At 44.2% G+C, this 25,765-nt stretch overlaps 1 protein-coding gene across 1 annotated transcript in view; it reads left to right on the forward strand.

The window, feature by feature from the left end:
* The window catches only part of LOC145394005 (potassium voltage-gated channel protein Shaw-like), an 89,821-nt gene that overhangs the window by 12,942 nt on the left and 51,114 nt on the right, over nucleotides 1-25,765 (forward strand). Inside the window, exon 3 of the mRNA XM_080267975.1 lies at nucleotides 8,698-8,830. Within this exon, the coding sequence (XP_080124101.1) occupies nucleotides 8,698-8,830 (133 nt within the window). The remainder of the gene's footprint in view (nucleotides 1-8,697; nucleotides 8,831-25,765) is intronic.

Here is a 25,765-nt window from a genome sequence, read left to right on the forward strand (position 1 = left end):
CCTTCTACTCTTCTTCATCCACACCTCCTGAACTGAATGGATCTTGAAACTGGCTTTATATATTCATTTTCTTTTTAAAGAATGGATTAACTTTGCAGGATTCAGCCTTAGGTTCGTTTTCTACATATTTAAATGAATCTATAAGATATTTTTCTTTCATTCCTTTCATTTTCTATTCTCTCCTCTTTGTTTCCCTTATTCCCTTCATCACAAGTATGCCTTTTTTCTCTCTCTCTAACAGATTATCTTATTTGCTCGAGACCTTATCGTAGCGAAAGGGAGACTCTCCGAACTGGCGGAGTAAAAAATTGGACTAAATAAATAAATAAATAAATAAATAATAAAAGCCTGGTTATAGCATGAACACAGTAAGAATCTACGTCATCGGATTGAAGGAGTTAATAAAGGCTACAATGTAACACCGTCAAACTAAAAGAAATTGTCTGGAGAGAGAGAGAGAGAGAGAGAGAGAGAGAGAGAGAATGTCAACCTAGTGATCAAGTTAAATCAATTTTTACCTGTCCCCGCCCCGAAGGGGCTCGGGGACGGGTATTGTTTTCACTCGATTTCTCATTTGTTTGTTTGTTTGTTTGTTTGTCTGTCTGTCTGTCTGTTAATAACTTTATGCGAAAACTACTGGTGCGATTTTGACTAAAATTACAGGGATGATGGGCTATGACTTTCTGATCACCTGATTAAATTTTGGGACAAACTGGCCCAAGGCCTAGGCTGTAGGCCCCGAAAAATGTAAAAAAAAAAAAAATACGGGTAAGAAAATCTTTCTTTCGCCATATATTCTTTCAAATTCGTCATATTGATACGAAACCAAAACCTAAAGGTGCATCTTTCATATCTGCATCCTATAACCTGTCTCATTACATCAGGCGGGTCACCCCCCTATTAGCGATAGGGGGGTCGATGTCAGGTGGGTCGGGCCTAAAATTTCAAATGGGCATAATATCGGCAATTTTCACCCGATTTCCTCCAAATCTGATATGTGACATCTTTGACTAGATACCGTGTTGTGTTTATACGTCAGCATTAAAATGACTACCGGGGACGGGTTTGCTGTGCCTTGGCACCGCTTCTTGTTATACTGTCTCTCCGTCCCTCCCTTCCTGGTGAAAGAGCAAAGAATACAAAAAAAAATCTTATCGCAACTATTCCTTTCCTCCTTTTTCCATTTTCATTTCTTCCTTGATCCTTTTCTAAACTTGAATAAAATTACCGGTAAATAATAAAACAGTCATCGGCAGGGAGCAAGTTTCTCTCTCTCTCTCTTTCTCTCTCTCTCTCTCTCTCATCCTCCCCTGCCCATTCTCTCATTATCAATTCCCTCTCTCTCTCCGCCCTCAAAAGCCTCACTAATCTCCTCTCGCTAATTAACTCCAACCATCCCTTTTACTCATGCCCACCTCGTCTTTCCAAGGGGTCAGACTTTGCCGGCAGGTGTGGGGAGGAAAGAAATTGGGAGGATAATAGGGAAATGGGGATAGTGATGCCGATGGTGGTGGAGTTAACAGGAATGATGATGATGATGACGAGGATGGTGGTGGTGGTGGTGGTGGTGGTGAAGGGAGATGTGGCTTTGATGTAAGAATAATGGAAATGAGGAAATGCTGACAATGGGATGGTAATGCTGACGGTTGTGGAAAAAGGAGTGCGGTGATCAAGAGGAGTGAAATGAGCATTCCGTAATGGGAGTGATGATGCTAATGATGGCGGTGGTAGTGGTGTTGGTGGTGGTTGTGTGTTGGTGGTGGCAATGGTGTTGGTGGTGGTAGTGGTGTTGGTGGTGGTAGTGGTGTTGGTGGTGGTTGTGTGTTGGTGGTGGCAATGGTGTTGGTGGTGGTAGTGGTGTTGGTGGTGGTAGTGGTGTTGGTGGTGGTTGTGTGTTGGTGGTGGCAATGGTGTTGGTGGTGGTAGTGGTGTTGGTGGTGGTAGTGGTTTTGGTGGTGGTAGTGGTGTTGGCGGTGGTAGTGGTGTTGGCGGTGGTAGTGGTGTTGGTGGTGGTTGTGTGTTGGTGGTGGTAATGGTGTTGGTGATGGTAGTGGTGTTGATGGTGGCGGTAGTGGTGTTGATGGTGGTGATGGTGATGATGGTGGTAGTGGTGGTGATGGTGGTAGTGGTGGTGATGGGAAAGGTGGTTTCAATGTAATAATGGGATAATCAAAATAATGGCCCACGTTAATAATTGTGGTATTGGTGGAGTTGATGGGGAAAGTGGTTTTAATGAGGCCGCTCATCCACATCCAGGATCATTACTAAGGCATTGCTACCATATTGCAAGTATTATTAACGTTATTATTTTATCTATAGCTTTTTTATCATGGTCATTCACACACCTAACCATCCATCCATCCATCCATTCAACCAACCATCCATCCATCCATCCATCCACCTGCCCACTCACCCAACCATCCTTCAATGCATCAGTACGTGACCATCGAGCAATTCATCCACACATGAAATCGTCCAGCAACTGATCAGCATCCAACCATCCATAGTCCTAATTCGTCCCTGGAATCACTAACCATCTAACTTTATATTCATTCACATATCCATCCATCCACCAGTAAGTCCACATCAACTATCCATCAATGCATCCACACCCAACCATCCACCAGCAAAACCAATACCATCCATTCTTCCACCCATCCACCCAGCCACTCCCTCTCTTCACTGTGATTTTCAAAGCTATCCATTCCAGTCCATCCCCTTTACCACACAGCCATCCACCCAAGCACCACCCTACCATCCAAACTCCCTCCCTCTCTCCCATCCACCTAACTGCTATATCCAACATCAACACAGTTACTAATTTTACACTCCACTCTTTTACCTTTCCACTCTGTTCTTATTTCCACCCATCTCTCATGTACTTAACCCTTTTCCCTTCTATCCACTCTCCTTCCTTCTCATCCACCAAGCAGCTACATTAATCACCCACCCAAAACCCAACTTACCACCCACTCTTGCACCAAACCACTATCCCACCTATTCACCCTCCAATTCACAAAATCAATCTCCTTCCCATTCACCAAGTTACTATATCTACCATCTATCCAGGCACTCCCTACCATCCACCCTCTATCCTATTCAGTACCAGTCACTGTCCCTTTTCTCTCCAGTCTCCGCAGTCATTCTTTCTTTCATCCACCCAAACACTATCCTACCACCCATCCAAACTCACTTTTCCATCCTCCTTCCCTCCCATCCACCTAGCCACCTCTATTCCTAGCCACCCTCCTGCCCATCCACACTTCCTACCATCCATCCAACCTCCCTCTCTATTATTCATCCACTCACCCACTCTTCCATCCACCCATTCCCACCAACAGCTCAGTGTCCACCCACATTATATCGCCTCAGTTTGTAGTCATTAATAATAATTACTGGGCTTTGGCAATTACTCTGTCGCATGTCCATTCCATCTGCAAAATTAATCAAACCGGTCTTATACAGAGATAAATAATCCTTCACCGATCCATCCATCCAACCACACAACTCATCCATCCACTTATCTATTCACTCATCCATTTACCCACCCACTCATTCACCCATCCATCCATCCAACCATCCATTTATCCAATCATCCATCTACCTACCCAACCCCCCACCCATCCATCCATCCATCCACCCTTCCACTCACCATAATGGACCTCCCTACCACCCATTCGCTCCACCATCCATCCATCCATCCATCCATCCATTGTTCCTGCTCCACGACCAATTACGCCATCACCTGCCGCTACTAGGTGTATAATTAGTCGCACCGGCCTTACGTAAACAGCGCTCATTAACTGCTGATTGATTACCCGACTCCGGACCTCGGTTTTAATGAGGACTGGGTTAAATGTTATTGTTCGTGGACGCCAAATACGAATTTTAACCTACTCACTGTCATGACGCTTTTTTTTATTTCATTACATCAGGAAATTTATATTCAGCATTAAGGAGATCTGTCGTTGCAAAGGGGTTAGTGGCGATCTCCTCTATGTTCCCATTAAGTAATGGGCAATAGTAGGTAACAGGGGAGGGCATTATGACTGACCCATAGTGTAAAGTGGATAAAAATGGATGGCAAGAAAAACAATTACTTCTTTTTATTTTTAGTTTTTTCGTTATTAAATACTCTCCACATAAACGTATCTACTCGACCCTTCCCCTACAGCGCAAACCGTCAAACTTCCTCCTCGGCAAGAATACACCTTAAGCTATTTTTTCCTGATCATTCACTAAGGTAACCGTCAATGTGTGTGATAATAAACACAGTTACTTATTTATTCGGCCACTAAGTACGAGAGATACGATACTTGTGACTGAGTGTAGGAGTTTCGTAAAATTGAGGGGTTCAGTGACGGAACACGTGAGAAAATTCATAATCCAGTAATGGCAAGATCAAGGAGAAAAGTGAGAAGCCAAAAAGGGCTGGAGTGTGTCAGGAACGCTGATTGCAATGATGGAGGGTGGGAATGTGAGTTTGGCAGAAAAGAGATCTCAAAATTATGGAATCTGAATTGAAGAATGATAGAATGTGAGTTCGGAGGTCAGTCTGGTTCCTGCATTATGGGAGTTACAAGTGGACAATGGTAGAATGTGAGTACGTAATTCCTGTATGGCATTAAGTTGATTACTGATGGCAAAAAGTGGACAAAGGAATTATGTAACCTGGAAGAAGAGAGCCGTAGAATTATTCTGATATATAAGACAGACAATAGTAGAGGGACAAGTAACACAGGCTGAGGGTATGAATGTGAGTATGTTAATAAAAAACTGTCCCAACGAATCATCTACTCTCCCAACATCCATCCATCCGCTGTCCAAACCACTTATCCCAAACTCTACCAACCAACAGCTCAACCATCCGTAGTGTCCCTCCCCCACCTCTCCACCCCTCCCAAACCCTCCATCCATCACTCCACCCCCCAAGCTGCAGCCACTCTACCAGTCAGTCACCCATCAAATTGACCACACACTGCCACAACCCAAACGCAACCAGATATCTAGGCTTTACTAACACGTCCAGTCAACCACGGCCACAGTTGCGGCTTTTGCGACATAATCACTAATAATTTAATCATAGGTGAGGATTGCATTTACTTTCAAAACTATTATGTCCTTATGAGCCTTAGGAACTTTCTGATAATTAATATATAGCCCACATAACGTACACTACACATCCATATCTATCTAGTTCATGCAGAGAGAGAGAGAGAGAGAGAGAAAGAGAGAGAGAGAGAATCCCATCATGTAAACGTACTTCACCTCTCCATCTTCTTCCCTGCCACCTACTTCCTCTCACTTCATCTCAGGTCACTAACTTCCCCCAGTCCACCTGCAACATTAGTCTGTTCCCGCGGGCAGCAGTTCCAGGCCGGGTATGAAGAATGTGCTTACTTTACATGGTGTTTTAAGCCCTAGGGGAGCTCTTTTGTATTGTGTATTTATGGGATGGTGTGTGTGTGTGTGTGTGTGTGTGTGTGTGTGTGTGTGTGTGTGTGTGTGTGTGTGTGTGTGTGTGTGTGTGTGTGTGTGTGTGTGTGTGTGTGTGTGTGTGGAGAGAGAGAGAGAGAGAGAGAGAGAGAGTATTTAAACAGGACGGGGTAAGAGTTGGTGGAATAGGGTAGGATGGTGCTGAGTGTTTTTTTTTTTTTTTTTTTATGTGCTCGACTCTGGGCATAGGCTTCTCAGCCTGCTTCCAAGGCCCAATAGTCCTCCTACATATCATACACCTCTACATCTCACCACTTCGGCGCTAACACCCACCGTCCATATTGAATACATGTTAGGGCTGTCTCATACAGGACTGGTGTATTGGTATTAGCGGGGGTATTTTTACGACATGTCGGCGGATCTTCTGGTAGATCGGTAAAGTCTGCCGTAATGAAATTCAAATCCTTAAACTGTTCCCTGCCCCAGCGGGGATTTGAACCTGGGTCCGGTAGGACCGTAAGCCACCTCTCTACCGATTAAGCCACTGAGGCAGGTGGAAGGGTAAAGACGTGGGCAGGTTGAATTCGATTTTTTAAGATCACCAACATCAACACCTGCAGTAACAAAAACAAAATACGCCTTCGATGCTCTCATATACCAGGTCTCTCAAGATGAAGGAAAAATAACCTCTGTTTGGGAACTAGTGATTACGTGTGCAACTCTTTCCATAGTTTACTAATGGGTAGACTTATGGATTATTAGTAAAGTATCAACACCTTTTACTTCTTTACCTCTAAATTTATTCAACATTCTAACTATGCCCAACTACCACACCATTGATAACTTCCCCTTTTCATAAACACAAATGAATCTTTGATAGTTTGTGCGGCGAAGAAATGTGTAGCGTATTACCGCTGCACGATGCAATAGTGTTTACCGAATTCTATTAACCCACATAATTATACTGTACAAATATGAACGTGTTGCACACAGTACAATGAGAATTCACTGAATACTCACACACACACACACACACACACACACACACACACACATCAATAATGCATAAGTAATTTCCAACAGTGAACTCGCAATCATTTCACTGTGGCTAAAATGTATTCGTCCTTCGCGGCATCCACAAGCCAGGGGACACGACCACTACTTTCACCAACACCACCACATATACAGTCAGCTTACCCTCTGATCCGTATGCCTTTTAACATAACCACAGTCAGGATAAAAGACCACGTTTCTTAAGCTGTGAGAGTGTGTATGTGAACCGGTGAATGTTTATGCATCAGTTATTAGAAATACCCATAATTTACGTTAGATACAAATAGAGGAGTAATTAAGTGTTCCATAATGGCCCTGGTGAGAGAGGATAGTGTTTGGAAACTCCCTGTACTGTTGTTTGCAGATGATACTGTGTTGTTGAGTGAAGACGAAGGGGAGCTGCAAGGCTTGGTGGATGAGTTTGGGAGAGTGTGTAAGAAACGGAATCTGAAGGTGAATGTAGGGAAGAGTAAAGTGATGGTCTTTGAGAGAGGTGAAGTCAGCGAGGTTGGATGGTGAGGAATTGGAAAATGTGAGTACGTTTAAGTACTTGGGTAGTGTGATGAGTAAGGATGGAGGTTTGGAGGGTGAAGTGCTTGAAAGGGTACAGCAGGGAAGAAAGGTTGCTGGTTCTTTGAAAGCAGTGATAAGAAACAGGGAAGTGAGCATGGATGTGAAAAAGTTACTACATGACAGTATTGTGATACCAACTCTAACGTACGGAAGTGAAGCTTGGACGTTGTTGGAAGGATACAAGTCAAGAGTGAGAGCAGTGGAAATGAGTTATTTAAGAGGAGCCTGTGGAGTCACATGGAGAGATAGGTTGACGAATGAGGATATAAAGGAACGTTGTGGTGTTGATGTGGATGTGATAGGGAGCGTTATGAGGAACACACTGAGGTGGTTTGGCCATGTGGAGAGGATGGATGGTGAAGGACTGACGAAGAGAGTGTATGTGAGTGAGGTGGAGGGGGGAAGAGGGAGGGGGAGGCCGAGGATGAGATGGAGGGATGGGGTGGAGAGGTATATGAGAGAGGGGGTGTGTGAGTTGGGAGCAGGGCAGTGAAATGGCGGGGGACAGGGCGACTTGGAGGCGATTTGTTTGTGGCCACCCCAAACGGGATTGAGGCGTCTGGCAATAGATAGATAGATAGATAATGATACCCTGTTGGAGAATAATTATACAGCCGATAGACTCAACCACTGTTATCAATCTGCAGCTAAAAATAAAAAAATAAAAATTGCTCTGTGCTATGGTCTGCGTAATAGAAATTTCAAATTCAATTTCCTCCATAACGTCACTACAGAAAGCACAAAAGCGGGTCACCCAACCATAGCCTACCACTTCCCCTAGCCATTCCTAACCAACCAAACACCTATTCCCAGCCAACACAACCATATATAATCAACCATCTCCTCCTAACCATCACTACCCCAACACACACACACACACACACACACACACACACACACACACACACACACAATTCCTCAATTATCCCAGCATACTATCCCAATCAACCATGCCTAACAGAACCAATCATCTCTTTAATATCTCTCCAAACCCGACCATGTGTGACCAGGCAACTATCTCAACCATTAGCACACCACCCCTCCATAAACAAAACAACCCTTCCAACCATCATCTAATCCTCCCTTTCCTAATTAACCCTCCCAACCTTTTCCATCCAACCACCTCTCTCATTAACAACCATCCCAACCATACATAAACATGCAACCTTCCTAACCAACCATTTCCATCCAACCAACTCTCCCATTAACCATAAAAACCATACATACAGAAGCAACCTAACCATTCCTATCCAACCCTGACCATACATACTCAAACAAACTACTCATTACCAACCAAACGTAAGCAAGCAACCCTCCCTTAATCAACCACTGCATAAACAAACAAGCCTTTCATTACCACGCCTACGTAACCAAACAACCCTGGCATTTACAAACATACGCAAACCAAACAGCCATTACCAAACCAATTAACATTCCCATACCAAACACACTAAACCAAGCAACCATTACATACCCATGCAATCCTCAAAATACAACCATTACATAACCAAACAACCTTCCCATTACAACCATTACATAACCAAACAACCCTCAAGCAACAATACACAGCCAAACAACCCTATTTTTTTCTCCAGCCAAAGAGTAACCACCCACTCCTCCCTTCCCCCCATACAGGACTGGCAAACTGCACTACCCGACCAACGTATGCGGTCCGCTGTTCGAGGAGGAGTTGGAGTTCTGGGGTTTAGACTCGAACCAGGTGGAGCCATGTTGCTGGATGACCTACACCATACACCGCGACACGCAGGTAGGTCAGCGCCACACTAACGACACGCAGGTAGGTCAGCGCCACACTAACGATATATATTTCTATCTCTGCAGGTATTTCTGTCTGTCACACTATGATTTAATTTCTGTCCCACCAACAGGAGATATTTCAGTCAACGACAAACTAGGATTTATTTTTTGTAACATCGTCTATTGGCAGAAAAAAAAAAGTAATAATATATGTCCTCATGTTTACTGGGTTAAAAATAAGTGAAGAAAAAGAGGAAAAAAGAGAGGATGAGGGGGTACAAGAACAAAGGAACTGAGGAAAGCGGCAGAGGAAACAAAAATGGACACAATTTCTAAATATTCATACTCACCAAATCCACAGCTCTGTCATTCACTTCTCTTTTTGGTGCTGGGGAACCTGAAATGAAAGAGGCAAATTTATTCAACACTGATGCATGCAGTAAAGGATAACAGGTACAGGTGGTAATGGGAGGCTGAGAGAGAGAGAGAGAGAGAGAGAGAGAGAGAGAGAGAGAGAGAGAGAGAGAGAGAGAGAGAGAGAGAGAGAGAGATTAACAGGGTACATCACAGGACATGAAGAAAGAGAAATAAGGGAAATAAAAGGATAATTGCAAGAACACGCGGAGACAAAGAGGAGGGGAGGAAGAAAGGAGGGAAAATGAGAGGAAAACAGAGAGACAATAATGAACTTCAGAGAGATACCTGAAAACATGGAAGGGAGAGACATACGGATATTAAGATTAAATAAATGAGACCCCATGAAGATGAAACGAAATAATTGAAAACGAAGAAGAAAAATTGGGGAAAATTAAGGACGAAATATAGATAAAAGGAGAAAAAAAAAGTGATTCTAGGAAGTAATGGAGTGAAAAAAAAATAAAGGACGAAATATACAAAGGACAATAATAAAGACAGAAGAGAAAAAAATAATTGGAAGTCGGGATGAACTGAGGGAGGGACGTAACAAAGAGAAAATTGGAATGGTGAGAGAGAGAGAGAGAGAGAGAGAGAGAGAGAGAGAGAGAGAGAGGATAAAAAGGTAAATTTAAGAAAACGAGTAATGAGCACGGAGAAAGGGAGACGAAATAACTGAGGATGGAATAGGGGAAAGGGATGAAGAAAGAGAGAAAACAGAGACACAAAAGTGAGAAAAAGAAAGATAAGATGGAAAATGAAAGAAAAGGACACACCCACTAACAAGAAGACATTAAAACATGGTGGAGAGAGAGAGAGAGAGAGAGAGAGAGAGAGAGAGAGAGAGAGAGAGAGAGAGAGAGAGATAAACAAAGCAAAAACACCATCTTTTCCAGCGTAAGTCAATATATACACAAACAGAAAAAAAAATGGGGGAAGAAAAATGAGACAGGAGGAAATGAGGCGAAATCAGAGTTTAAAAAAAAAGAGAGAGAGAGCATAACAGAATGAAGTGAGAAAAATAAAAACTTGTGATGGAGATGAAAAGAACTGAACCTTAAAGAAAAAAAGAAAAGAAAGAAATTAAGGAAACCGGAGGAAGCCTGTAATGAGAGAGGAAGAAAAGCAATTAAAGATAAGCTGAGGAAGACACGAGAGAGGTAGGCTAAGGAGAATGAGGAAGGAAAAAAAAAGTAATAAGGAAAAGTAATCACAGAGTACAGAAAGATACAAAAATAAATAAATAAACGTCGGATACAATACAGTAAGGAACGAAATGTATGGGTAAGAAAAAGAAAGGATATTAGAGAGTAAAGGAGAAAATAAAGTGAAAATAAAGGAGAGCAAAGAAAGGCACACAAAACAAGAAAAAGAAAATGCGGATGGGAATCAGGATTATACAACAACAATTAAGAGGACAAAAAATAAAGAGAGAGAGACAGGGTAAACGATTGACGCAGCTAGAGAATAAAACTTAAGAAGATATATTGCAAACTGACGATGGAGGTCGGAGTAATGAGAGAAAATAAGGGAGCGAAGGATGAAAACTGGACTCGATTAACGAAGGACAAGAATGAAGGAAATCAGAAATAAAACAGAAAAAAAGGGGACAGATTACAATGACAGAAATGAGGCACGAGAGGAGAAAGTAATATAAAAGAGGATGGGAGCTGGGACCAGAGGGGAGGGGAAGGGGTTGGGAGGAAAGAAAGGCCTGACATGGAAAGGATGATGAAGGAGATAAGTGACGGAGAAGGCACAGAATGGCAAAATAATAAAGAAGGAAGGTAGGAAGAAAAGAAATGAGGAAAAACAGAAGACAAGAAAGATAGAGGTGAGGATAAAGACAAAGGGGAGGGGATGAGGAAGATGCAACAAAGATGAGAAGTGAAAGGGGCAAAAAAAGGAGTAAGAGAGGGAGAAATGAAGTGGACCAATGGATATGGACAGAAAAAAACAAGATATTACAAAAGCGAAGGTGATGAGACAAAAAAAAAAAAAAAAAACGAAGAAGAAAAGGAAAGACTAAACAGAACAGAATTGGAGGAATAAAGGAACAAAGGAAATTAATTCTAAAAGTACGTCATAGGATGGAAGCTGCTACAGGGAAAAACAAGCCCCTCCCAACTGTGTATACAATGTGGATATAACTGCAATATGTATGTACAGCCATTCACTGATCTCCCCAGACAACACATAGAACGGACACGAATGTAGGTATGGCTGTTAAGTATGACAGCACCCGACCTTGTTTGAGTCCCAAGTGTGACCTTGACTTTGAGAGTAGATGGCTGGTTGTTGCACGCGACACACCATCATGGTATGGGAAACAACTGTATGAAGTTATAATTATCAGAGCTGTCCATGTATGTGGAAGTTACAGAGCGGACACGAAATAACGGGCGGACTCACGGACGTAATGACGGAACCGCGCAAACCTATAGTCCCCGACCTGTTTGACCGACAGGGGACTAATAAAGCATTACAAGGAGAGGAAACAGACAATGAGGAGAAAAGAAAATGAATACGGAAAGAAAGTGTGGAAAGAAGGCTGACACGGAACAACAGAGGTAGAAAGTAAAGACATTACAAAAAGAGGCAACAAGGAAGTGTCAAGAAAAAGAAGAAAGTTAGCAGGTTTGGAAAAGAGAAAGGAGGCGGAAGAGGTAATAAAAAAGGACAGAAGATGGAAGAGAGAAAATAAATCAGAAAACGAAGATGGCGAGTATGTGTGCGAGGTAGGAGGGAGGGGGGGAGAAGGAGATTAGAGAGAGAGAGAGAGAGAGAGAGGAATTACAGTGACAAAGGAGATAGAAGCAGGGAAATATATCAGACGAGAGGAGCCGAGACGCGAAAGGAGGAGGGGGGGGGGAGTGAGAGGATTACAAGGAGATGAAGATAAACGGAAGGGGAGACGAAAAAGGTAGGGAGAAAAAATTATAAAGGAGGAGGAGGAAGGGGAAAAAGTGAGAAATATCGTAAATACAGAAAATGAGAGAGAAATATGGGTGCAACCTGGAACAGATGAGAAGAGAGATAACAGATAAGAAGAGATGAATGTAGACAGACACTGATGGATAGATACAGACTGATTAGAAAGACCTAGATAGATAAACAAACGGACAGGCAGACAGACACACAGATATAGATACGATGACCAGACACAGAGATAGATAAAGAGAGACAGATACATACTTAAGTAAACAAATAAAAAGAGAGATTTTAACGAGAAGAAACACAAAAGAAAAAAAAAATAAGAGAGCCAAGGAAGGAGGAACGATGACATAAGAAGAATAAGGGACAAAAGACATGAAAATGAGAAAATAAATCAGATGGCGGGAGATAGGACGGTGGGGAGAGAGGGAACATTACACTGAGAGGATGAGGAAAGAGATGAGAAAGTGTGTGAGGAAAAAATATAAAAGCAAAGCTGGGGAAAGAAAAGAAAACAATTGAAGAGTTATGGAGGGCAGAGGAGAGTGAAGTGAAAAAGTGAGTTAAACGATGGAATAATGAAGGAGTTGTAAGAGATGGGAAGTGATGGAGAAAGATAAAGAGATATACAAAACATGGGAAGTTACATTAAACACAGAGCTTCAAAAAAATGGAACAGACAAAGGATATAAAGATAATTTTATAGGAGAGGAGGGAGATAACGGCAGGTAATGAGATATAAAATTCGTGACCTAGGGAGGGAGAGAGAGAGAGAGAGAGAGAGAGAGAGAGGTAAAAAAAAATGAAACAGGTGAGGGAAAGGCAGGCGGGCAGGTAGAGGCTGGAGTTATACCTTAGTTTTATTACCTCTCCCCTTACCTCTCTCCGTTTCCCACATCCATTCCACCCTCCACAACAGTACTCCACATTTTCCACATCCCTCTCTCCCTGTATATTTTTTTTCTATATCCCTAGCCCACTCTATTCTCTACACACCTCCCTTCTATATATCTCCCCCGCTCAAATTTCTATACCCTTCCCTCCCTTCTACTTTCTATATCCCTTCCTCTATTTTTCACTCTCCTCCCTCCCTCCCTCCATCCCCACTTTTGTCCCGTTATCCACTACCTTGCTTCACCATTTTTTGTATCTATTTCATCCACCAACTCGCTTTTTTATCTTCCATCTTCTACTATGCTTCCCCTTCCCACTTCTTCTCCCTTCAAATACACCTCAAAGAGAAAAGCCTCATCCACTTTTCACACACCACATTGTTACATCATTCTCTTCCTCTTGTTGTTGGAGATAGCTCTGAACTACGCCTTCACTACACTCAGACCTTCACTACGCTCAAACCCTTAACCCTACAGTGCCCATTTTCAAGAGTGTACTGTACTCTAATGCCTTCTCCCTACCCCAACACGATTCCAGTTTATTCCTCCCATCTTTCTTTGTCCCCCCTACACCCTTTTCTTTACCCACTGACACTTATTCTTCCTCCTCTACTACTAAGCCCCTTGAAAACCTCCTCACCTCCCTTCTCTTCCAGTCCAGGTTCTTCCCTCCTCAAGAACGATCCCATGAAAAAAAAAAAAATAGCCTAATGTCCCTTTCATTCAACTCATTACTCTACTTCCTTTTTCTTCCCATTTTCACTCTCTCTCCATCTTTGCTTTTCTTTCCTCTATTGTTTCCCCATTTTCCTATATATATTTTACTCTTATCCTGCAGTTCTCATTCAATTTCTTTCATATCCACTTCTTTTATCTCTTTTCTCACTCCCCTTTTCCCTCCACCCAACTTCTTCCCTGCCCAAGACCGACCCTGACAGGATGATCATCATTCCCTTATTCCTGTCATTTCGCACTCCCTTTTCATCACTTCAAACTCACTTTCTTTACGATGTTACTCCCCTTTCCTTCACTCTCCTCTCCTCTCAACCCACCCAGTTTCCTCCCTACTCAAGAATGACTCCCTTCAACTCCTATCAACCAGCTTCTCATTCGTTTCTCCTTCCATTTTCGTTTCCTTTCCCTCCTTCCTAGACTTCCTACTCCCCTCTCCACTACTCCCAATTTCCTCCCTGATCAAGACCGACCTCAAAAGAAAGGTGGAGGTCTCCGGAACTCACACGTCAGGCACGACATCCGGCCTCCCTCCCCGTGGTGAAAAGGCCGGAAGCTACACCCATGTCGCTTACTTACACTCTAGATCAAGAGAGAGAACCTGGCAGCGGCGGCGGCAGCGACAACCCACTCGCTGACGATTACCTCACCGTCAGTGTCGCTAAGGAGGAAGGGGGATGGGGAGGGAAACGGGAGGGGGAAGGGGAGGGGGGAAAGGGCAGAGAAGAGGGGGAAGAGGAGGGTGGAGAGGGAAGAGAAGAGGGAGAAGCGGAGGGGGAGAGGGAAGAGAAGAGGAAGGGAAGGGGGAGGGGGAAATTCAAAGAAGTAAAATGAAAACAAAGAAGCCTATTAGTCCTTTCAGGCTGCTTGTCATAAAGTAGGTCATATACGTAAATCTATTCCATGAGTCAGAGATAGGGACGGCAATGCAGGGAAGCTCCACCTCCCACGAATAAGGAAGAAAGCTAATTATGTAACACAGAAAAACTATCAAGTAAATGTCACAGGAAAAGACTTTAATTCCACGTAAAGCCAAATAATTTATTAAACAATTTACTCAGCCGGCAGAGTGTCAGAGAGGCCTGGGGAAAGTTCAACATTATCATCATTAACCCCCTCTTGGTCGGGAAAACTCTTGCATTCTAACTACTGTACCTCCAGACGAGAGGGAAATATTGGGAAAGTAGACGAGAGGGAAATATTGGGAAAGTAAACGAGAGGGAAATACCGGGAAAATAGACGAGAGAAATGGTCTGTTTTCGCTACTACCAGACTCTTATTCAACCTACCCAATTCTCTCACTGCCAAGGGTTCTGAAGCAATATCAAGTAATCCCTTCAACAGGATGGTGTCTTTTAGTAGTTTTCTTTTGGCTGTTACTCGATTTAATTCATCTTCAAGACACATCCCCCCTCGTGAAAGGGGTAACATTTTCTATGACAAAACCAGCAAGTGGGTAATTCCTTGCTGCGGTGGGATGAGGATGGAAGGAACGGAAACAACCTGAACTTCACCAGCTTACAAATATCAAAGAACCCTTAACCCTGAACTACGCACCTCGGTAAAAAATAAATAAATAAATAAATAAATAAAAAATAAAGAGGTTCACTACATTAATTCCTTTAATAAAAAATCCCTCCCCTAAGCTGAACAAAATCGTCTGACGGCAGCAATACTTTAATTTACGGATGTTCTCATACTGACGGGGGTACTGGATATCTTATATATACTTGTCTCCTCCACTCGGAATAAAATAATCTGAGGTAGAAAAGTTGAAATACACGTCATCCTCCTGAAGGGGTTAAACACAGTACAGTATTGAAAGATTGCACTATAATGAGTTTTTTATTTTTCCATTTATTCTGGCCATTCCGGACGATTATATATATTTCCGAAGAAGCCCCTGCACAAGAAGCTCCTCCAGTTAAGATTCTCTCCAGGACTGAATCAAATCGTCTTGGGGATGGTGGAGCTTGGGTGTAATAGGAAAAAATCGTACAAATCTCCCAAAACAAACGAGAATATGGCTCTATGCAGGATCGTGTTCTGGCTAGCTTAGATGGCTCCCTAGCACCTATTATTTCCCCGTTTATTTCCGAATACGGCAAATTAATATTCTCTTATATATGGTTAAAGCAAACAGTGTCTTCGCTAAAGGGATAAGATTACCAGAAGAGAGATTACTAACATGTTCAAAATAAGTAGCATAAGAAACGGTGCTAATACTATGACGACTACTGTGTCAATATGAACACAGCACGTAGCCTAAAATGGTGTTCACACTCATACGCTGAATTCGACCTGGTTTAGTTCTGTACCCATGTAAACAGAAGAAAAAGTGCTAAATCTTTTTCAATACACAAACATCTAGAAATAATGAAAAAAAAAATGGCTGGATCAAAGTCAGTTTCTTTTCCCAACAGCCGTCAGACTAACCAGCTTAAAAAACAGATCCCTCATACTTAAATGGTTTACAAGCCTCAAACTGCATACTCATTAGCTTCATAATCAAATATGTATGGGAACTGACACTAATGACTCGCTGAGCTGTTATAATGCACACTTCACACGGTTTACAAGAGCTTGGAAAGAGACGGATATTATCACTGAAAGTCCAATATCATATTCGTCCATTTATCATCCTCATGGAAATGCATGCAAAAGTAGACAAAAGACGCAAGCCTACACAATTACCTTTATCCTAACAGAGTCACAATTGCTGTTAATAATGTGTGTGTGTGTGTGTGTGTGTGTGTGTGTGTGTGTGTGTGTGTGTGTGTGTGTGTGTGTGTGTGTGTGTGTGTGTGTGTGTGTGTGTGTGTGTGTGTGTGTGTGTGTGTGTGTGTGTGTGTGTGTGTAAGATAAGGTAAGAAATAGCAAATGCTGGCCAATATACAGCAACACAGGCCACGAGACCAAGAACCACTCCAATTAAGAGTTGGCAGAAAAATTGTCTCGGAACCTACCCCGTCCAGTACCTACATATTTAACTTTATTCGTTGATGCGCACACACACACACACACACACACACACACACACACACACACAAGGTGTGCAACAAAAATAACCACCACACACATTAAAACGAAGGGTCTGGACAAGTTGCCGAGAGTCCTGGAAAGTGTGTGGTTATTGCCTCGCGACCTGCACCCCCTCCCTCGCCTCCACCCCTCCCTCCCTTCCAACTCTTCCCTCCACCCCTCCCTCCCCTCCAACGCATCCCTCTACCCATCCCCTCCACATCTTCCCTCCTCACACATTTCCTCCATCTCTCCACCTTCCTCCCTCTCCCCTCACAGTTTCCTAACCTCTTGCAGTCTTCTTTTTCCCTTCCCTACATTCCTCCCTCTCCCCATTCCTTCACCCCTACCACCTTATATCCTTCCCTCCCTCTCTCACCCGAAGAAGACGGTGAAAGCTGAGAATCTTTTCCTTTTTTCCTCACAATCCCCATCCTTCCCTCCTGACACATCCCCTCCATGCAGCATCTGTCTCCCATCTTCCAACTTTTCCCTCCTCCAAATCTTCCCCTCCCCCTCACACACCCCTTCTTGAAACACCTGTCCCCTCCCCTCTTTTACCTTCCTCTCATCTCCTCCTCCTCCTTCACACAGCCGCTTCCGGGAATACCTCCTTCCTCTTGGTCTCCCATTACGTTTCCTACCCCCTCTCCTACCCCCTTCCTCTTTTCAAACTTCCGTAAACTCTTTCCTCCATGCAACCCTACTGCTCTTTCCATTCCCTCATCATCACCTTCCTTTCCCCCCCTCATCCTGACGCCACCTGCCTCCTCTTGGTCCCCCATCACGTTTTCTCTCCCCTCTCTCCCCTCCATCCTCTTCCCCAACTTTCTTACACTTCTACCTCCATAAGCCCACTTCTCTCATACCTTTCCCATCACCTCCCTCGCCTCACCCCCCTTCCTGGAATACCCGTTTCTTCTGCGTCCCCATCATGTTTTCTGTCCCTTCTCTCTCCCCTCCCTCCTTCCCTCTCCCTATCTTGTCCTTCTTGGAATACATGCCTCCTCTTGATTCACCTCTTCTTTTGTATCGTTTTTACCGCCTCTTATCCAACCTCCTTCAACACTTACCTCCAACCGTACCTCTCTCCTCCTTCTCTACTTTCCCTCCCCCCTTCACACCTCTTCTTGGAACACTGTGCCTCTTCTCCTCTCACTCTCCCCCTTTCCCCTCTCCTCTCTTTTTCTTCTCCTTCCCTACATACCTTTTACCCCTCTTCCCTTCTCTCAATCATTTCCATACACACCAATCTCCACCCAAAACTCTCTCCCTCTCCTTTCTTGAAAACTTTTCTCCTTTTTGCCTACCGTCACGTCTCCTGTCCCCTCCCCTCTACCCTCTCCAACTCATCCTCTTCTGCAATTTCCCATCCATCCATTTCCACTCCCCTTTCCTACTTTTTCCCCATCCTCATCTCCGATTTCCCCTCCATCCACTCCCATTACCTCCCTCCTTCTTCCTCCATCCCCACCTACCCCCCCCCTTTCTCTTCCCGGAACACCTACCTAATCTTGGCCCCCATCCATCACGTCTTCTAGCCCCTCCCTGCACTCCCCTCCCCACCCTTCCCCCTCCCTCTCTCCCCTCCCCCTTCATCGCTCTTTTCCAACTCACACTAAACCCCTTAAACGTTTTCATGTCTTCTACACCCCTCCCCCTCCCTCGTTGCCCTCCCCAACTCCCCTCCTTCCTAGGGGTACTCGCCTCTCTTTTCCATCTTCTTTCCACTCCTTCCACTCCATGACCCTATTTTTCTCTCCTCTTCATCTCTTCTATCATCTTTCTCTGAACAACTTTCTCTTTTACTCCCACCTTCCTGATGGTAGGTGGTGGTTGTCATCACCTACTCATTTGATGTAGTGCCCCCTAATTCCTCCATCACTATTATCGTTCCTTTTCTGTGTCTGTTCTCCTCTCTTCCTATTTCTCCCACCCTTCCTGTCATTTTTAATTACTCTTTCCACTTCAGGAGGCTTTACACTAAGTGACAAGCCTAATGTTTTCCTGTAACCCTGGCAACAATTTACAACGCTGGATGATAACCAAATACCGGGGTAGAGAGCAATCTACTAAGGTCCCCCTGTCAACTGGGTGGACAGACGCAAATGTGGCGTCCATCCAGGAACCTAACTAACCACACTCTTCCCCGTGTCTTGCTGTGGCGAGCAGCTGTCCACCGCAAGGGAGCATCGGTTCACTGCACGGCATGGCCCTGCAAGGATGGTTGCTTGCCTGCGGTAGACGGGTTTGTTCCGCCGGACAGACTGGGGTTACTCAACAATAACCCTACCTTCCTGTTCACCCATTTCTCTCCAGCCTTTTCCACGTCTCTAATACCCCTGCCTTCTCTTGCCCCTTCCATCACGACTTCTGTTCTTTCCCAGCTGCTTTTTCAACTATTTACACTCCACTCCCCTTCGCTCGTTTACTTTTTCCGTTTTCATGTACCTCTGTCTCTTCTTGGTCCCCCATCCATCTCTCTTCTAGTCACTTACCCCTCTTACCTCCCCATGACCCCATTCTCTCCCTCCACTCTGTACTACCTTTTCCATCCCTTCCCCGTCGCCAATACTTTACTCTATTCCTTTCATCCCCTGTCATCCTCTAACCCCACTTTTTCTTCCCCCATTTCTTTTTCCAGTTTTCGCATCTCTCTGCCTCTCTTTGGCCCCCTCCCCTCATGTCTCCCACCCCCTCTACCCCCCTGCCTCTCTGCCTCATCCCTCCACGTCTTCCACACTCTCTCCCCCGTCCCCACTACTCACTTTTCTTTCTTACATTCTGTCCTTTCTTATTCTTCATTTCCTCTATTTTACCCCTCCCTTCCCTTTCCTTATACACTAATATTTATATTTTTTTCATATCACGTTTTCTCTCCCCTCTCCCATTCCTCTCCCTTTCCAAACTTCATTACATTCTTGCCTCGCCCTTCCTTGGCACCTCTCTCTCCCTTCCCTCTTTCCTTTCCTTTCTTTCACTCCTCCCCTCTTTCCTTCACCCTTCCTTCCCTCCCTATGACGTTTTCTATCCCCCCTCTCTCACCTCCAAACTCCTGTACACTCCTCCCCCCGTCCCCACTTCCTGCTTTTCCGCCTCCCTACTCCCCCACCCTCCCACTCTATTCCTGTTTTTTCATACCCTACCTTCCTGTTGGTCGTCATCGCTTCTTTCACCCCTACGCCCCCTACCCCACCTTCCCCTTCCTCCCCGTTTCCCTGCCATATTACAAATTCTCTCTCTCTCTCTCTCTCTCTCTCTCTCTCTCTCTCTCTCTCTCTCTCTCCGCCTCCTCTCTTTTCCAATTTCCTCTTACACCTGCATCATCAGCCCCCTTCTCCTCCCTCTTCTCTCTCTTCCTTACACCTCCATCTCCCACAAACCCATCCCTCTCATCCATTCCCTTCACCACTTCCATCACTTCCTTGAATATCTCCCTCCCTTTGGTTCTCTAATCACGTTTTTACCCTTCCTCCCCATCTTCCCTCCTCTCACCTTCCCAATCTTCCCCCCTTCCCTCTTCCGTATCTCCTTTACATTCTTGCTTCCCCCATACCAGATAATTTTCTCTCCCTTCCTCCATCACCACCATTTTTCTTTACCAGTTCTTCATATCCCTATCACATCTTCTGTTCCCTCTCCCCATCCACCCATCCCTCTCCCCACTCACCCATTCTCTTTCCCCACCCACCCATTCTCTCTCCCCACCCACCCATTTCCTCTCCCCACTCACCAATTCCCTTTCCCCACACACTCATTCCTTCTTGCTTCCTCTTTTCCAACTTTCTAACACCCCTGCCTCCCACAAACCCATCTCTTCCCCCTCCCCCTATTCCTTTCATCCATCCCATTTCCTTCTTTCTTTGTCTCTATCCCTTGAATCCGGCTACGTCCTGTCTAGTTCATTCTTACCTTCATCAAGACGATTTACTTCAATTATTGAGAGACTTTTCGATTTGGACGGGCTAAACATAGGCTTTATTAATCGATTCAGTATTAGAGGTTGTACTCAAACTTTATTTTATTAGTGTGACGGTAGACTGAACAAATCGAAAAATACGTCCTGGAAGTTCTTCTTTTTACGCAAGGAAGAAGAACCAAAGGCCAGAAGCCCGCAATATTGTTCCCACTAAGAAAAAACAAATCAAGATGACACAGAACCAAATTCAAGATTTGTTCGTATCCTTTTTCACTACTCAATTTCCTAGCCAGTTTTCTTTTCTTTTCCAATATCCTCTTTTCACCTCATCCTTCCCTTTCACCCAGCATTCGTAGGCGACTTTCTTCCCTCCTCCTCCTCCTCCTCCCACACTCCCAGTCCAATCATTCCTCTCCCAGTCCATCTCAACTTTATCTCCGCCATTCCTCCTTCCCTCCCATTCTCCAAGACACTGATCTAGCTCAAATTTCTCACTCCCTCTTTCACCAAATCTTTTCCGCTTTTTCGCTGGTGGTTTTATAGATACCTCCCCCATCCTTTTCTTTATTTTCCATCTTTCGCTAATATTTCCACCACCACCATCACCACCATCATCTTCATCAAAATCTTCTTCATCATCATCTTCATCATCATCATCATCATCATCATGGTAGTTTTCTATAATCTTTCCGATACTTTGCCCAATTTTCTTTCCGCGCTAATAATTCTATGATGATGATCATCATCATGATGATGACCATCATGATCATCATCGCCACCACCACCATCATCTTCCAACTCCCTACATTCACAATCTCACTGTAGACACGTTTACAAGAAGAAATTAAATATTATTCCAGGAACAAGCCTCCTCCTTCCTCCTGTGTTGATGGAGGAACGAAGATGCTTGCAACACAGGTGCTAGGCGGTGGGATCGCCAGAGAGAGAGAGAGAGAGAGAGAGTACAGCCACACATTCCCACTTTCAACCCCTATGCCGGAGCACATGTTCACTAACTTGAAGGGACGGAATGAAATAAATACGTCCTCGGGCTGAAGAGGTGCAATCGCCTTTCACCAGCAGAAAATGAATAGTTGGTGCCGTATTCTTTTATAACATACAAAAATACGGGGATAGTACCGTATTTTTTTAAAGCGCAGGAAATACGTTGGCAGTACTGTATTCTTCCACAAGCAGAAAATAAGTGCGCAGTACCGTATTCTTTTACACGCTGAAAATACGTGGGCAGCTCCGTACTTTTTACCCCCGGAAAATACGTGGGCAGCTCCGTACTTTTTATCCCCGGAAAATACGTGGGATGTACCGTATAGTTTCTCCCTTATCACCGGGAATCCACCAACAAATATTAGGCTATCCATCTTCCCCCATCCCCCCTTCCCTCTCCTTCCACAAACCACCCTCTTCCCTTGTGTACTCTTCCCCATATAATCTCCCCGACTCCTCCCGCCATCACACTTTTCTCTCTTATCTACGCACTTTCCACCCTAGACCTCATCACCATCCCACACATCCTCTTCCCTACACTTACCTCCCTCTTCCTCTCCCCATCCTTCATCACTCCACTCAGCGTCCATCATATCTCCACACACCGTTTCTCTGCCTCTCTCCTCCCCCTAGGCACAAACCCACTTTCATGTAGGTCATAATTATCACATCTCCACACACCTTCCCTTACACTTACCTACCTCATCCTCTCTCCACTCCTCATCCACCTCACTTCACCTCGCTCCTCATCCACCTCACTTCACCTTACTTTCATTGCTTTTCCACATACCCTCCCCTACGCTTATCGCCCTCTACCTCACTCCATCCTTCTGCAAACCCACTCCACCTACTTCTCATAACCACACCCTCTCTTACACTTTCTTTCCTCTCCCCACCTTACAGCCACACCACCCTATTCCACCCAGTTCTAATATTACTCACTTCCCTTCGCTCCACTTCCTCCTCCCCTATCCACCCTACAGCTATCCCTCTTCACTAGTTAATCCATTTTTTTCCACACTTACCTTCCTCTTCTGTCCACCCTTCACCTTCCTCTCTTTGCTCATTTCTCACACCTTCACAACTTTCTCTGCCCCATTTTTTTTTTTTCTCAGATAATAAGAATCAGAGGGATGGACACAGAAAGTTGTGTGTGTGTGTGTGTGTGTGTGTGTGTGTGTGTGTGTGTGTGTGTGTGTGTGTGTGTGTGTGTGTGTGTGTGTGTGTGTGTGTGTGTGTGTGGATAAACTGAACTGCACACCCCTGATCGGGCAGGGAAGCTTAATCTGAATTTAGTTAAAACAGACAGTACTTAACCCACACGACATACAGACATGCCATACAATCACCCCCTCACCCCCGCTAATGCAGTTACACCAGTCCCGAAAAAAAAAAAAATGTTCCAGCACAAATACAATATGCACAAAGGTTATAAGCGCCAAGTTGTGACAAGAGAAAGCGTCTGGCACGTAGAACCGCTTGGTCTCAGGGAACGGACAATTGAGTCAGACACACGGGAAACTAGAGGGGCATTCAGTGGAGCGCATCTCTCAGACTGATTAGGATTAGGGTTTCGTAAAAAGTGTTTTCCGGATCCAAAAGCTGAAATACGACCCGGACTGATCCCAGAAGTTAATCGATTGTTCCCTGGGACATGGGCTATCTACCCAGCAAATTTGATTCAAATCTCTCTTTTAGTTTTTGAGTAATCCTTCTAACACACAAACAAACAAACAGGGGTGAAAACATACTCGCCTTGTCGGAGAGAATAAAACGACCTTCATCCACCCACTCCCACTAATCCTCCGCTCCCCCCTTACCCTGACCTAACCCATGTCAACACAGCCCACTCGCCCCTCCGTGACGGGCAGGAAATTTGGTAGGACTCTGTGTGTGTGTGTGTGTGTGTGTGTGTGTGTGTGTGTGTGTGTGTGTGTGTGTGTGTGTGTGTGTGTGTGTGTGTGTGTGTGTGTGTGTGTGTGTGTGTGTGTGTGTGTGTGTGTGTGTGTGTGTGTGTGTGTGCGTGCGTGCGCGCAGTTGTGAGTATGTGCGTCCCTCTTTTTATTACAACATACGCATCTGTTCCTTATGCGTCTTAATTCAGTGCCATGAGTTGTTCATTTGGAAGATTCATCAACATCATCATCCCGCCTCTTTTTAAGCTACAATAATTATGGCCTCTGTAGATTTCAGTAATTATGTGGCTACATTTTTCCCCCTGTTTCTAATATTTCATACAATCATTCCCAGCTCCAGACCTGACAATAAACATGATATCTGTATGTGGGTATACAGTATATATTTTTTCAGTCTGCTTTTAATCATCTCATTTACCTACAGATAATTTTTTTGTGTGTGCTTTGTAGTGACTTGGAATTAAGGGGGATTAGATACAGGCCCTAATGATCCCTTCACAACAAAAGGTCTCCACTAAGATAAATGAAACCGCCTGGAGGTAGCAACAAAATACATCATCAAATTCAAAAGGCTAATAATCTATAACCCATTCGTTTTCGCTGCTTATGCACTTCTGGCCTGACGTAATGGGATATCTGTAGGTGGAAAAATAAGGCTGGTGAATCCTGCCAGGTAAGCTGGAGCGGGATGACGGGAACGATGCTGTGTGAGAGAAATGTTGTGATAATTCCTCGTCCTCTACCTGGCTGTGCACACACACACACACACACACACACACACACACACACACACACACATATATAGATAGATATATATATATATATATATATATATATATATATATATATATATATATATATATATATATATACATACAGATCTATCACAACACTTCGAATATCAAGTACTCCACACATCCACTTCCTCTTTCGTACTTCGCTAGCCTAGGGCTAATTCTGGTGACCACTCTCCCTCAGAGGAAAGGTCAGATCCAACGACAATTATAGTTTGACTTTAAGTGGCAGTAAGAGGAAAGACACAAGTCTGTTTTATAAATGGTTTTAAAACGTCGCAACTCATCTTTATTTCTTGTTGCATATTACACCTGCCAGCATCCTCCTGAATACAACTGATGTACGATATCAAAAAGTGATAAATACCATGTCAGTAAATATATATGTGTATTGTGCATAATATATCGCTGAGGAAGAGGTGTTACGAAGTCCATAACCCAAACTGTCTAATTGTGGAATGTAGGGGTCAAGTCAAAGTGAGGGAGCAACGGTGGAACTTGGGTCGTGAGGTTTGGGTGGTTTGAGAAGAAAAGTATGAGAGTTTGAGAAAAGTCCTCAGTAAAGTTTAGGGGAGAAAGGAGGCGGAATGGGTAAGGGGATGTTGGAAGAGGCGGAGGGGGATGGGAGGGGGTAGAGGGGAAAGGGTTGGATACTGATGAATGGGGAGGAAAGGGGGGAAGAGGATGATGTTTGAGCAGATGTGGGTAATCGGAAAGGGCTGATGTATGCTACAGATGTTAGAGGGGGAAAGGGAGGGAGAACAGGTAGAAATGGGGAGAGTTGGTGAAAACTGAGGTAGTAGGAGATAGGGAAGGGGAAGGAGGAGAGTGTTAAGGAAGTTGGGACGGAAGGGGCTTGGGAATAATGGGGGAGGATTGGGAGGACAGGAAGGGGTTGAAAAATGCTAGAAGGAAGGGATGGGTTTGGGATGATGTTGATTGTTAGGGGATTGTGCAAGGGGAAGCAGGAAGGTGTTAAGGAATCTTTGGAGATGGAGAATTTAGGGGAGGGCAAGGTGAAGGGGACAGGGAGGGGACACACTGCCTGGACAAACTGCGGGAATTTCGAAAATATAGTTTGCAGTTTAGGGACACACTAATCCACAATAAAAGAATTATATCCACACGCCGAAACTGTATTTATTACGTTCCTCCACCTGTCAAGACAGAATATATAAGCACATATGATGAAACCATTACATCCCGCATGGATGGACGGTCAACGTAGCACTTCCCGCTCCACTTTTTTAGAACTACTGTGGTCACTGTATTTTTCTGAAACTCTAGCTTACACCAAACTTGCCATCTCTAACTTGA

The sequence above is a fragment of the Coenobita brevimanus genome, chromosome 26, assembly GCF_032717465.1.
Source record: "Coenobita brevimanus isolate Jiangsu-jjx chromosome 26, ASM3271746v2, whole genome shotgun sequence".
Lineage (NCBI taxonomy): Eukaryota > Metazoa > Arthropoda > Malacostraca > Decapoda > Coenobitidae > Coenobita > Coenobita brevimanus.